General features: G+C 36.8%; 1 protein-coding gene across 1 annotated transcript in view; it reads right to left on the bottom strand.

Annotated features, from left to right (window-relative positions):
* Positions 1 to 16,318, bottom strand: part of CNNM1 (cyclin and CBS domain divalent metal cation transport mediator 1) — a 580,179-nt gene that overhangs the window by 455,610 nt on the left and 108,251 nt on the right. Inside the window, exon 3 of the mRNA XM_044056831.1 lies at positions 10,784 to 10,924. Within this exon, the coding sequence (XP_043912766.1) occupies positions 10,784 to 10,924 (141 nt within the window). The remainder of the gene's footprint in view (positions 1 to 10,783; positions 10,925 to 16,318) is intronic.

Genomic DNA, 16,318 nt, shown 5'->3' with positions numbered 1-16,318 from the left:
TGAACCGCAAGTGGTTTACAAAAGAGACACTTCCCTTAAAGGACTGTTTGAAAAGCAAAAATTTGACACCCACAATGGTGGTACTTTTAAGTGTGGGAGGTGTGCCCAATGTCCTCATGTTATGGACAGAGAAAAAATCAAGCTCAAAAACTTTGGATATATTTCCAGTTCAAAAAGGATGTACTGTTACACTAAAGGGGTTGTGTACTTGGCCTTGTGTAGATTCTGTGCAAGTTTCTATGTAGGTAAAACTAAGAATGCCCTAAGGTTAAGGATTTATCAACATTTATATGATATCAGAAATAAAAATGAAAATAATGCATTATATAAACATTTGGTTAGTGAACCTACCCATTCCTTCCTGTTCTTTATATTGGAACAGGTAGATCTGGGACCTCGTGGGGGGACCCTTGAATGAGTATTTGGAGTTTGTAGAACTCAAATGGCAAATTAGGCTTCATGCTTATCATGCTCCTGGGTTAAATGATAGAATTTCTTTATCTTCTCTATTGAAATTAAAATCTATGTTTTTTATTTAGTTATATACACTGTTTAGGGATGTGTTAAACTTTTTACATGTATTATTGTTTTATATTTGGCTTGTATTAAGTATTTGCAGCCTTGTTAATGGGGGAAATGATGTCAGTTATTTGTGATTGGGTAAGCAATGTATTTAAACAGGTGCTAATTGCAGTGTTTTGTATTCTGAGGAAGTCATCTACTAGACGAAAGCGCTTAATACTGCTGTGGTTGCTTGCACTGCTTTATCTTGGATGAACATTGTCTGTATTTTTTCTGGATTTGGAGTTTTCTGCTTATAAAGGATTTACCATCTACCAAGCGTCGCTTTTGTCTTGCAACAGCTGCCTTTTATTTTTCATTGTTTGTAAGACTCTACTTGTTTTACATTTAGTATATAGGTATACATTTTACACAAACAATATTTACGAAACAACTGTTTTATATAGTTTGTTAAACATAACAACAATGGATTGCATTATGTCTGTATTTTAGTTATATATTTATTTTTATTGTATTTTGTATAAGCAAATGAAAATGACTACTGCCTACAGCTTTAAGACATTTTGGCGCCAATAATTGGTATTTAAATGTCTTCTCTTTTGCTGTATTAATTGTTCTGATGAAGCTCGCTATGTGCAGGTGAAAGCGCTTAACTTTTGTCATTAAATCTGGTTTTATTTAATACGTGGTGTTGCAACTGTGAATAATTGCTGGTTGCTGTTGACAATATTGTTGCAAGTGGTAGCGAGGTAGCATTTTGGTCTCGCTGCTAATATTTTACATGTTTTGTAAGATTGGGGGTTACTGTTAACTAGTATCCAATCTAAAGTGGTTTGTTTATTGCTGGGTTTGTGAGTTCTTGTTGTGTAGGAGATGGTTTGATGAAAGCCATGAAGGTTTATTAGGGTAGTAGGATTATCAGCAGTACAGCTATTCCAGTCAATATTGAGATCCCAAGGAGTATGGTCTCTTGGGGGAAATTAGAGGAGAGCCAACAGAGGATATTTTCAATGGTATTAATATTATTATCTGGGGGGGGGGGGTTGTAAGAGCAGATAATATAGATGGATTTATTGGAGTTGATTAAAAGCTTAGGCATTAAGATTTCAGCATTGCTAGTTGAAGAATGTATAGAATCGAGGGAAGAGAGTTGCAGCTCAGATTTATATAACATAGCAACCCACCTCCTTTTTTGTTTGGGCGGTCTAATCTAATTATATTGTAGCCTGGGGGGAGAATATCATTATCTTTAGTGGTTGGTTTGAGCCAGGTTTCAGTTAGACATATGATATTGAAAGAGTGTAGATCTAACAAGGCATGCAGGTGGCTGATCTTATTTTTTTAAACTTCTGATATTAAGGTGGGCTATAAGGAGTGAGTTTTTGCTGGGGGGGATGGGAGGTGGCAGGATAGGGGGATTGGGAATTAGGGTAACTAGTGTTTGGGCCTGGATTTGGATGAATATCACCATGTAGAAGTAGGTACTGTTGTGGTATACAAGACCGTTTCAGTAGTTTACCTAGGATACAGATAATTTTTTTTATTATGGGAATACTTGAACTGAGTTGTTCTATGGATTGATTTTGGGTCCATTTCTGCTAATATTATTTCTGTTCAACTTTTGCTGTAATGGGGTGCAGTAGGGGTACTCAGTTAAGTCAGTTAAGTAAATTAGCTGATGACATTAAACATGCACCTTGCATTTTAATAGTAAAGGATCAGCTTAGGATAGGCAAGTTTAATATATTTAATATTTCCAAGTGTAAGATTACACTTTTTGGGAAAATTTATTCTGGGTATTCTTACAGGTTCATAGATCATTACTAGGCTAACTATGCTTGCGGGCCATTTTAAGCCAACCAATTACCCCATGAGAATTAAACCCTGCACCATGTGTCTGTGAGGTAAACACCTAAAATATTATGCCAACCTCCCAATTATTCTTTGGACTCCACTACTGTAAATCAGTATGAAAAATGTTTGGATTTGGGTGTGTATATAGATAACTGTTTCAAATCAACTTTCTAATATTATGAAGAGATGTGTCATTAAGAACTTTGATCAGTATGGTTTCTTTACGAAACTATAAGATTGTAGGTTCCGTTTATAAGTTAGCAGAAAAATCAATAATGGAATAATGGATTTTAATAGAAAAGAAAATTGTATAAGAAGTTATGGATATAAGGAGAAAGGAGAGGATAAAGTTGTGTTATATATGGTATAACAGAATTTTTAGGGTGGAACTGGATTTTTAAATGTTTTGAGAACGAGTCTTTGAGAATTACTTTGGATGTATTTATCTTGAAGCAATGTAGGTTAATAAGATATAACCAGTTATTGAATTTGAAGGTTATGAATTTAAGCTAGGTTGAGGATTCTTCTATACTAGGGTATGTAGGAGGTGGAATTTGCATATAAGAATGGCCAATAATTTGCTCTCATTTAAAAGATTGTTAAATGAATGGTGTGGTGTAAGACGTTTTTAGCCCATTAAGAAACATAGCTTGGCTGCAAGTGATCTCCTTTGAAATGTCATCTAGTCATTTCCTAAATACTGAAATGAATACACATAGTTAGTACCACCTCTCATGGGAGCATCAAGAACTCAAAACCTGTCTGTCAGCACAATAATGAATTAAAAATTACAAAGCAGCCCAAAATAAAACTCATCATTGCAAATCCAACACTCATTTAGACTGCAGTTTTGTTGGCTCCAACAACAAATACACATTTATTACAGTCACATGAGTTGGTGGTGCAACAGGCTAATAAATATATCTGCCATCTGTCCTCAAGCTTTCACTCAGCAGATTACACAATTTTACCACACAATGTAACTTTATCTCCTTAATGGGCCCTGTGATGTCCCTCCTTTGAGCCAGTAATCAAGGAGTCTCAATCCTCACCACTGACACTGGTGTGAGGGATGTTCATTTGGAACAAAAATAGATGCACATAGTATTTCTGGATGCAGCTCTCTGCACCAAGCACAACTTCTCTGAAAAGCACACAGGGAACATACTCCTGTCCTGGGGCTGAGTTTCTCTCTCTCTCTCTCTCTCTCTCTCTCTCTCTCTCTCCAGGCCCCAAATAAGACTCTCCACTGACACAGCTGTAGAGTTGAGTCCTCAGCCAAATGTTCCAAGCTAAGTCCTTCACCACCCTCTCTGTGAAACCAGTGCTCTGTGACCTTGTTCCAAGTAGCTGATACACACACACTTTGAGATTTGATTCACACACACACACATACACCTGGGAAAGGCTGGCACAGATTTACCAGCCATGCCCCCTCTGCCCAGACTACAAGGTAGATACTGCCACCAGAACACGCCAAAGCCAGCTACTTTAAGGCCCTTACAAGGGTACCCAATTATACTGAGTAAAATTATTACTAATAAAAATGGTAGTGTTTGGACAATGCAGCAAGGCATTCAGGAGCGGCCACAGTGTCACCAAATAAATACAAGTACTCTCAAAGTTTAAACATTCTTTAAAAGACCAGCCACGATGAAAAATTTAAATATATTTAATAATAAATAATAAAAGAACATGAAAATACTAAATATCTATTCACAATAAACACCAGAGTTTCAATCACATGAAATATTGCAAATAACACTGATGGAAAGATTCACATAGATACAGACAAACAATGCTTATCTAATCTCACTATAATTTCCAGACTAATCTAAAGAGTTACTGTCCTCTATTTCACTTACTAGAGCAAGGCAAAATGATGTAGGTGACTGGTCCTTCTTTGTCAGGATTCAAAAACAGACTGACCTGAGACTTGCCTCATCTAGTATTAAAGCATAATTTCAGTGCTGGCTTACAGAATGACATCACACACATATAGTCACCTGACTTCTGTTTCCCACACTACCCCCTTTACTAGAAATTGAACCAGAATCTACCACATGTATGTCATAAAACACAACCACAGAGCTTTGCTACGATATGTAATAGTATCTGGAAGCTATAAAACCATTTAAAAAACTTCCACCCTCCCAGGATAGCAGTTAGTTCACCCCTAAGGACAATGTAGTATGATTCCTCGTCCTGGTTTTCAGACATTTTGTCTCTAACTGCAATCAGAACTGTAATATACAATATGTATGGCCTAAACCAGGTAATTTAACTTCAGACTATTTTTCAAAGTTAGTTGTACTGAGATTAATTTCTCTTCCAGTATCCTCTGTTAAAATACATTCATTTCAACAGTTATAATACAGTCTGACATACAGGTGTATTTCTTTTCTGCCCAGCAGGACCCACTGTTGGTACATTTTTTAATACAAACAACTTTACAAATACATTTTCAACAACAAGCACCTGTACAAATCAGTTTGATATTCAAATGACATAATTCTTCTCTTGGACTGGGGCAGTTAGGTTCTGATTTGTGCCTGCTTGAACAAGACAACCTTGGCAACACTAGTTGAATTTGGCTAGGCTTGTAAGGTTCCTGGGGCCCTTTAGCCTAGTAACCTCCTTTGATCCTATAAAACTCCAGCTAACTATGCTGCCATATTTTACACATCCACTGCCCTATTTCTCCTAGCACAGTTGGCAATACCTCACATAATCACAGGTCCTTTAAATCAAACCATACTGTATATACTACAGTAAATTATTTAGAAAATATATCAAACAGTGAGTACCTGAAAATATGAAATTCATTTAATAGCATAACCACCATCTCCAGCTCAAAAATATCAGTTGCTCTCCATTCAAAAATGCTAAGAAATAAAACCACTACATGTCAGTATATCTTGTTGTGTTGTTTACTCCTAACGTGTTCCTGAATTACTGTTCATCAGTGGGTACAATAACTTAGTCCTCAATGTAACAACATGTTTGGAAGTACATATTTTTTGTTATATGCTGTTTTCCCCATTAAAAGTATATTTCAAATCATATTACTCATCATGAGAAAATGTTTATAACATATCAATTAATACCTGAATTCATGAAAAGCAATAATGTCATTAAATGCAACCTCTAAAACATCATGAAATACAAATTAGCCATTGGTTCCTCTCAAGATACCCTTGGAATATTATTAAATATGCATTCATGCTTAGTCATTATAATAAACATCCAGCACAGAATACAAATAAATACACAGATCATTACTGTTTATATATCAGTAACACTGTGATTCCGTCATCATAAAACAAAAAATGTCACAGGACATCCTCAAAACAGGGATTGCTGCATAGTAATATTGTCAAATCAATCATATAGAGCAATCCTGTGAGATCAAACAATCGTAAAATATTTATAAACAGTATAACCAACTGTATTCCCATCCTGAGATCAGTCATTGTCTAAAGTTAATTGTTTGCTCCTTTTAAAATGTCCTTGAATCTGAATTATTTAGCAGACATAACTCTATCTTGAATGGAGGGATGCATATGGAAGGTACATGTTGCTTATCTAAACAATCCTACCTTGGGTTGTCATTTACTGTGGAGTTAACTGGCAGAGATGTTTTATTTGCATTTATATTTTATTTTTATTGCTGTTTTTCACTGTTTGTAGGAAGAAAGGGATAGCTTGTAGGCAGGAAGATTAACTTTTATTTATATTTTGTTGTATTACCTTTAATTTTCACTGTTGATTGTTAGAAAGGGATAGGTTTTAGACAGACAAGCTCTAGCCATCTCAAGGGGCCTAGTCAGCTATAAATTCACACAGAATGAAGAGAGGAAAATCCAGAGCTTATCTAAACAATCCTATCTTGGTTTATGATTTACTATGGAGATAACTGATAAGAGAAGTTTTATTTGAATTTATATTTTATTTTTTATCACTGTTTTTCAATGTTTGTAGGAAGGAAGGGCTAGCTAGTAGACAAGAAGATTTACTTGGATTTATATTTTGTTGTTTTACCTTTAATTTTCATTGTTAGAAAGGTATAGGTATTAAACAGGCAACTTCTAGCCATCCCAAGGGGCCTAGTCAGCTATACAGTCACACAGACTGCAGAGACGACTGTCCTAGCTTGGTTTCTGGTTAACTGATCTTTACCGTTAAAAAAAAAAGTACAACTACGAGCGATAGTGAGCAGAAGCTACTGTGTGCATTCTCATGTGACATAAAGGAATTACAGCTTTTGTCTGACCTTCAGAACTTCTCTGGTCAGAGCAACTTTACTGTACTTATGTATTTAGTTGTATATTGCTTGTGTGATTTTTGCCATAGAGGTTGATTTAAGTTCTCTTGGAATTCTGTGGTTACTGATTTTATTATTCTTTTATTTTATAATCTTTTATTCATTTGAAGCCAAGTATGGATTCCTTAAATGAGCATGCAATTAATGATTTGCTAAAGCACATAAATCTTATACAGTGCAATAAATGCTACGCATATTTAAAGATAACACCTGATAACACTAGTGATATGTGTCCCTTATGTCAGAAGTTGGATGATTTGCTTACCATTATCAGAAGTAAATCTAGATTTACTGATGATTGCATTTGTGCTATTAGTATGGCTTGAAGAACTGTTACTTATATTAATGACTGGACCAATGAGAGGAATAACATTAGGCAAAAAGCAAACAGAACACATTTAGGAAATGACGTGTCTATTGTCTTTAAAGGTCATTCAACCCTTATAAAACAAGACAATGTCCCTGGCAACTTTGGAATTCTGGATGCAAGTATTCAGCAATCTAATGATTCTGAGTATTTAGAAAGAAACAAAAAAAGAAAGAGGAAGTTCACAGCCAATAACAACGAAAAAAAAAAAAAAAGAAACTGATTAATATCTGTAAAGTAACAGAATACATACTAAAAAGGACTCTGTTTTATGTAACACACAGATTAGAGGGAATAACATTTTTCTATCAGAAAAGGCATCACTTTTACAATAGAAAAGAACGAAAAGACAACTCAAAAATTGAACGTGGATGGATTGATGAACATTACCTTAAGAAAAAAAGAAGAGTGACTGATGTTGACTACATGTCTCAAGCTGTGGCTGTACAAAGCCAGCTGGATGAGAATGTAATATGGAATGAAAACAGTGGGATTAATAAGAGTAATGGTGATTAAGATCATTCTTTTGTAAAAATTGATAGAGCAGATATTACTGTATTAGAAGTTGAAGATTCTTCAGATCTGATCAGAAAAGATATTTTTGTAATTGGAGATTCAACTGTTAGAGGAACTGTTACTCATATCTGAACAGCGTTATGTCTGCCAGGAGAAAAATAGAAGATGAGACAAGCCTTGGAAAGCCTTAATGTAAGGAAGCATGTATCTGTTTTTATTCATGTTGGTACAAATGATCTAATCTAAAAGGACTCTCTGACTGTTAGTAGGAAACTCACAGCCCTCTTAGATAGTATATCTTGTACTGGTGTTAGGATGTATTTTTCACAAATTCACATACAGGAACGATAGTCAGGTCATTGTGAATGAAAAAAATTTGGGGGTAAATACCTACATGGAAAAAATTCCTATTTTAAAAAATGGAAATGTATACAGCATCCAAGCTTAGTTTTGGGCACATGTTTGGACAGGATGGCATGCATTGTCAAGATCAAGGAAGAGAATTTTTGCAGCAGATATTTTGCAGTATTTGAAAAACATTGGGAAAGATTTTTTCCAGGCTGAAAATTTTAACAATTCGCAGACAGCGACCCTTGATGCATCTCTGATAGTTGTTTATACTAGGTGCACTAATAAAGTTTTTTTATTGGAAAATGTGCTACATTCCCACAAGATTGATGTTATTGTTTGTGAAGCTTGGTTAAAGAACAATGAATGGAAACCAGTTCTGTCGGGGTATAAATGTTTTTACTGTAACAGACATTCTAACAAAACTTAGGTGGATGTGTTATGATGGGGATTAAAGATAGTTATGAGAGGTGTGATTAGTACAAGCTCACTGATAACACCAATATTATACACTGTGTAACTGTGACAATAAAGACAACTCTGGAACATATAATGATTATTCAAGTGTATAGACCACCAAAGTCAAGTGCAGATGACCTAGAGGAATTCATACATTTCTTGCATGAAACACAGGAGGGTAGAAGAATATTAGCTGGGGACTTAAATTTATCAAAGACAGACTGGAGAAATATTGATTCAACAACATTAGTAAGGAAATTCTTCACAACGTACATTCAGGAACAGCAATTGCTTTGGATTGTGGAAAACCTACCAGGCAACTGAACATACTAGACATTGTTTGTGTTCCTAAAGAAATTACTGCTATTTCAAGTCCGGTTTTACCACTGTTGATGTGCAGTGATCATGGGGTTATAAAGGTTAATTTGTTGCTAGATACTTTTGCCAAACAAAAATCTAAACCAATGCACGAAAGGTTAATTACAGATTATATGGAAGCAAAACGGTCACGGTGTAAACAAACTGGAGTGATGTGTTCAGTGGAAAAACTGCAGATAGAATGTAGAAAGTTTTGAAAAAGAAATTATGTGCAAAAAATGTTTAACATCCAGATCTATGCATACATTGTCAGGAGGATACATTTCCATACGAACAAGATACCTGATTAAGGTAAGAGCCAAAACATATAAAAAAAATGAAAGAGAGATTGGTTGAACTACAACCTTGAAAACTTAAATAAACAAGTTGGACAAACAACTTAAGCATAGTGTGAGACAAGATCAAGAAAAATTTGAAGAAAATTTATATAAAGATATTGAGCATAATAGGAAACCTTCTTATAGACACACTATGTGGAAGGAGTAAAGACATACAAATTGATAAACTGCATGCAGCTTCTATAATTTATTCTTAGACACAACAGATTATAGATACATTTACAAAATCTTTGCAAAACAGTTTGGCTCCACAAAGGGAGTGATAAATTGTCCTAGTGACATCCAGGTAACTTCAGATACTAGAATCAAATTAGATTATACTGAAAGAGAACCGTGCAAACTGGATCCAAACAAAGCACAGGGAGGAGATGGAATTAGTAACGATGACCTGAGAATACTTCAGCACGAACTTATGGTACCATTATATCTATTATTTACTAGGTCATATAAATATAGACAGACTCAAGACTGGAGACATGTGCTTATTAAGCCTGTCTTTAAGGGAAAGGTGAGTAGGACAAACCCAGAGTCTTACAGACCCCCAAGTCTACTTTCAGTTTGTAGAAAAATAATGGACAAGGTATATTAAAGTACAGGCCAACACTAAGGGACTCTGGCTAACAAAGTTCACAGATGACTGCAAACTGGGAGCCATTACTGAATCCCCAAATTATGTGTATACTCTACAAAAGGGCCTTACAGAAACAGATGCTTGGTGCCAGAGCCATGGGCACAAGCTCAATGCCAAGAAATGTATAGTTATCCCCTTTGGGAAAAAAGCATGCACCCGTGAATTACCACATAGGTGGCAGTACACTAAACACTGAAATGTGATAAGAGACTTAGGGACACAGATGGACAGTGGTCTCACCTTTGATAACCACACTGCCACAACAGTCAGGAAATCCTTCTATGTGGCACACCTCATCACTAAAAGCTTTTCATCGAGAAAAAGGAGGTCATTGTCCCACTGTACTCATCCCTCATTAGACCCATTATAGAATACAATGCCCCATTTGGTATGTACCTCTCAAGACACCTGCAACAACTGGAAAGGCCGCAGAAATACCTCACTAAAAAAATCACAGGCCTAAAGCAGATGCCATATGCTGACCACCTTAAAAAACTCCAGCTATATTCTGTCGCATATCGTCTACTCAGAGGCAATCTCTGCTTAACATACAAGGCCGTGTCAAACCCAGAGCTGTTGGACATGCTACACTTAAAGAAATCCCAATCCCTCAGAGTCAAACGCTTCAGGGATCTAAACCTTGTCATCACAATAAACAAAACATGCTGGAGGGATAGGTTCCTGACCCAGAGACTCCCCAGACTCTGGAATAGACTGCCCATACATGTCAAGCAGAGTGCCTCTTTGGCCCTCTTCAAAAGGAACCTTGATGATTGAATGGGAGAAAGGAAATTCACCCCGGGGATCACGTCAGTCGCCCTGCTAGACAGGGGTCCAGGAAGTAAATAGTGTGGGAAGAAATAGCCAGGGAATTGTTATGGCTAGGCTTGTATAGGCCCTAGGGCCAATAGCCTAGTACCAACCTATGAACCTATATAACATGGGAAGTGTCAGGTGCCCCTGGTTACGAGAGGAAGGTTGTTTAAGAATATCACTATTTCTTCAATACATTACATTGTCCCTTTCTCCATTAAAGAGAAACATACCTGTTGCCAGGAAGCGATGGGCAGCCAATAGAAGCTGTGGAGAGATTTTTACTCTCATCTCATTCTCCGAGAGCTTGAAGGCAGAAAAATCTTGCTGTCTGTGCTCACTGTGTGTAGTCCTCTTCTTTGTCCTGTTGTCAGCTGCACAGAATGATATGGTACAAGACGGCTTAGTGGACAGTGGTACAATGTAGCTGATTAGATACAGTGAGAAAAACTGTGACATAATACATTTTTGACTTTTGTTTACATAACACCCAGCATTTATTATGCATTACAAGTGCAACAGCTTTTTCTGATTTGTCTGTATTCTAGAAAGATCATTTCAAGTGCAGGTAAACTGATTCTAATGGATGAATCCTCATCACTACATTAAGTGTAAATCCAAGTAATTAATGCTGAAAGGTGCATCACTTCACAGAAGTCACTGTTGATGTAAACCCAATTATTCTCGCGTGTTTTGCAAAGGATTAAGGCTATGAGCCACTTATGAATTTTGTCCTGTGGTATGGGATTAACTATCACAGCCTCCTTTGCCTACTGTGGAACTTGGAACAAATCCCATAAGTAGTCAATGCTACATGTCACCCATGAGAAGGTGTGCGTGCCTAATGTGTTTATCTGGTTAATAAAAAAAATACCAGTTAGGTAAAACTGCAAGGGCTGTGTGAAATGAGGATGCCCACAGTTCAAAGCAACCTGCATATCAGTTCCTACTTAAATATTTATTCACTGAATCACCATAATCAGTGTGCAGATGTGTGAAGATACTCACAGCTTTAACATTCTAATAGTATCACTGCAGAGTAAATAAACTCCACTTGCTCAAAGATACTGATAAAAACGCAATTTATTAAAATAAAGATCAACAACACAGAAGCTTTCATGCAAAAGGTGCTTCTTCAGATACATGAAACCAGTGCAAAGCTAATAAAACATTTAAGGTGTAGGGGCTGTTCATATTAAAATCTGTTAAAGTCAGCATAAAATCTGTGCTTAAGTCAAAAACAATTACAAGAACACTGTGGCAAAATACATAGTGTGACTTTAAGAACTTGTTAATAAATTGCATTTTTTTGTTGGTAACTTTAAGCCAGCGGAGTTTTATTGAGAACTTAGATTGCATTTTGCCTACTTCATCTACTTATCTTCTAGAATATTACTGCAGTTAGTCAGAAAACACAGGACTTATCCACTGGTGGATGAAATTTCAGCAGTGGTCATATATCTTGTAAGTACTGCAAGATTACGTTCCACACCAAAAACACTCTGCCGGACACTTGGCTCTAAAGAGTCAGTAACCATGTTACTTTCTATTCTTTATGCAGCAAAATGCCCCCAACAATTATATTTGGGCCATAACCCAATTTCACTGGTTGGATGGAAAACAGAAAGAAAAAAGTTCCTTTATGGGAACAAAATGCACTAATTACAAGTACCTTAATTTACCTCTTGGGTACTAACGGATCACATTCTGGAGTGGTGAGTACTATTCAATTTAAATGTGCAACCCCCTTTAGTATTGTGAAATATCCAAACAGAAACTCATATTAAAAATAATAGACTATATAATGAAAAATGATAGTCGAGGTCTGTCCTTGTCCAGTTTGATATACATTTCAGCCTTTTCCTAAGGAGAGAGACTGGCAATGTTCCTGCTATATGAATGTTGATTGCTTTAGTGAGTATCCTCACACAAATGTATACTGTTCATAAGGATTATTGATGCAATGCATTAATTATAAATGCAAGATCTCAAACTGCTGATAAGATCCCTGACCCTGAGTTGAAGGGTTACAGTGTAGCCTTCCTGGCAGCAAAGGAAAAACAGCCTTATTCCTAAACTAAGCATCCTGCTTAGAACAACTGGAAGAGGTATTGACTAAATTACAAGTTGGTGTCTTGTTGAGGCTCTACACAAATTTTTGAACAAGACTGGAGTTGTGGGAACTACTCTGCAGAGTGTGGTCCTCCCCTGGTAAGTCAGTTTTACTTTCTTCAGACCGTAAAAGAAAATGATGAAGTTCCTAAGAATTTGAAAGAGTCTTTTTAGATATTGCTCTACAAAGTGGACAAATAGTTGAGCAGAGAAAGCCTAATGTCCTTGTCCTGTTAGTATAATAACTAAGTAGCCTGGCAATCACTCTAGGTAGCTGAATGGATACAGAGCAAGAGTACTGAGACACTAAATTAGGCACAAAGAAGTGTTGGTTCAGAATGTCACTCTGTCTTTAGTACAAGGCACATTACACATCAAGACACTGGGTTTACCAACCTTCCTGGCATAAGCAAGGGCTACTACAAAAATGTTTTTCCTTGAAAAGAAATGCAGACACAAAACTGGCGGTGTGGTTTTCAATCCAAAGCAAATCCCAGTGAGGAAAGCTTGGCCTCTCACATCACAGGTGCATGATATCCTTTAGGAATAGGATAGTAGCAGATTAGAAAGTGATAGGAAGTTTCAAAAGAAAGATGAAAGATGCAGCTTATAATACGCATAAGGAATTTCTAACAAAGCAGCTCAGAAAGATAATGAAAAACCACAGACAGTAAAAAGGCAATTAGGTTTAGATGTTTCTTGCTGCACCACAATGACATTTTTTCCACTTTTTTTCTAGCATTAGGGCTTTTGACTACTTAACATACAGATAACCTTTAGAGGCTTTACAGTTCTGATACTTCTAAGGTGGAGTGAATCAAGCAAACCTTCTGCTGAGTCAGACAAATGAAATGGGAAAACTGGGTTATGGCATCCTCTGGGTTCATATGACCTAGCTGAGAGAAGCATATTAGTCTTTGCCAATGCAGAGCTATCTAAAGAGACATGAACTTTTTTTCTAGGCTTTGTCAGGACTTTTAGAATAAAAAGGAAGGGAAAAAAAGCATACAGGATTCCCCAAGTTAACTCTATGTAAAAGGCATCGATTGTCAGGGCGTCTAAGAAAAACTTCTACAGCTGGCTACTTTCTGCAGGTGCTCACAGATCCACCTCTGGTATCTCACACGTCTCTGTGCTCTTAAGCAAGATCTTCCAGTACAGCTTTCGTTCATGCTAATCTCCTTGTGGATAACTGTTTGTATGATGTTCCAAGACTCAAAAAGGTGAGCCCTAGAACAGCAAGACTGAATAAACAAAGATGGACTTTGTATAACAAAATTGCTCTTTCTCAGAGTATTTCCTTTTTTTTTTTTTTTTTTTTTAAGTATGGAAATCTCTTGAGTTAGTTTGTGTATATATACATATATATATGTGTGTGTGTGTGTGTGTGTGTGTGTATATATATATATATATATATATATATATATATATATATATATATATATATAAAATATATTTAGTTTGTGGATATGGGGAGCTTGTCCACCACATTGTGGGGTACAGCTAGCAACTTTAAATGGGAAAACAGTAATGTTCAGAATTAACTGTTCTGCATTTTTCTACTTTTCTGTTTGTAATTCTGGGACTCATTTACAATGTTACAATATTAAGCTCAAGGTCTGAAGGTGAAGGGAGATTCCTAAGCTTAAAAGTCAGTGGTAAGTATAGTTGAGTGGATCCCTTACTGCCTCCAGACAACAGATATCCACGGTCAAAGCAGACAATCAACTCTGCCTTTAACAGAAGGCAGTGATGAGAATACACTTTGGCCTTTAGTAATCTGGATTTCTAGACAAACCTCACCATCACAGAAAATGGAAAAAAGAATAAAGGAAGCCATTTTGGTCATGGGTGAACTAGGGTCTCCTCCTGACCTCCAGAAGGCAGAATCATGATAAAGAAACAAGGGCATTTAGTGTAAGGTTGAAAGGCAAACAGCTCCTACATTCAGGGCCACCAATGGCAAAAGACTTGCCTGGCTATTGATTAAGTGATCAGTTGTAGGGCATAAGACAGTTTAATTTGTTCATAACCTAATCTACCCCCCTAGAATATACATCTCTACAAGGAAGCTAATGGACTTGGACCACAGTACAGCAATACTTTCAAACTGGACTGACAGAACTCCCTTTAGAAGGCAGTCTTGAAAACTAGTAGAAATATAGGTGCTGTCATCATCCCTAGAAAACCAGCAGTCAACCAAGACTCCAAAAAGTAGATCCGGCTTCTTTTGTAAAGGCATGGAAGGATGGGATTGTACTGTGATCACTTACTTCCTCTCTGTGAGGATAAATATATTTAAATTGCAGAGATTCAAAATGGGCCTAAAGTCAAGCTGCAGGAAGCCAAACATAGAGGACATTTGAACCTCACAGTAAGAAACAGGATTTTTAAAACTGTTTTATGGGCAATTAACAGTAAGATGAGAAACAGATGCACAAGACTTACCAGGATGAAAGAATGATCTTTTCAAGGGCAGAAAGCTGCAAAAAATAAATGGAAACTGCATACTTACCCTAACATTAGCTCTACTTGGATGTCTGTTCTTTATTGACATGACTACTACACTTCACTCATGTTCAGACCAATGGATGAAACTTTCCAGGCCACCTTGCACCACTGCTTACCCATGAACGTCTGCACACTATCTCCAGCTTCTGAACCATTATGGAAACAAGACAAGGAAAAAATATTGCAATAAACCCTTTTGTCTCTAATTATGGATAGAGGATGATCCCTAATTAATCCTCCTGGACGGTTGGCTCATAAGGGGTTTTACTACTTGTAGAAGAACACAATAATGAGAAAACTCTCAAACAGGAGACTGACCACAATAAAACAAAGCCCCAAGACACACTGAAGGTCCATAGAGAAAGACGATGTGATAGAGTTGCCCCACCCATGCTTGCGCTCTTGCAGAAGACCAGCTAAGAGAGACAAAGAGATGGTGAAATGGCATAATGTTCCAGACCACTGAACCAAAGGTAGCCCTCCATGCCCAAGATATCAGAGTAAAAGGGGACTGCAGCTGAACGACCTCCAAGCCAAGACCTCTATAACTCTGTGTATAATAGGGTGCACTATACCACATAGAACTTCTGTGAAATGCACACAGCTAAACTTCTAGACCATGGAACAAGAAGACACTGGAATGAAGGGATTTGAAAGTATCAACTACTCAACCCACTGCCCAAGCCCCACTGGCCTTTAGGATTATAACCCTACCAGGGAGTGTCCTCAAGAAAACATTTGTGATACTCAAATGCCAGAGGGAAATAACCACAGTATAAATTAATCAGAGGTTATAGTCCATCAGTAGGAAGAAAACACTAGCAAGATCCACAATACCTAGTCACCCACAGCAGCAAATTAGGCTTCAAAGTTGTTTACTATGCCACGGTTTACAAAGGTTGTCATTAATCACAATACCAGGAAAACCCCATACCCAAACAGGAGAGAAGATGAAAAACAAAACTAAAATCAGTCCATGAAACCACCAAAGGTAATGTTTACTCTTGGGAAACAACTTCAATAGGGATATATGGATACCCTAAGGAAAATACTTCACAGAATGTTAAGGTTGAAAGAAAAATGTCCAAGCAGACGGACACACACTTTTAAAGTCTAATCCTACTGAACAAGCAAAAAACCACAAT

This window comes from Protopterus annectens, chromosome 14.part0 (assembly GCF_019279795.1).
Source record: "Protopterus annectens isolate FY-2018-M chromosome 14.part0, PAN1.0, whole genome shotgun sequence".
NCBI classification, from domain to species: domain Eukaryota; kingdom Metazoa; phylum Chordata; order Ceratodontiformes; family Protopteridae; genus Protopterus; species Protopterus annectens.
This window is presented reverse-complemented; position numbering and strand designations above follow the sequence as displayed.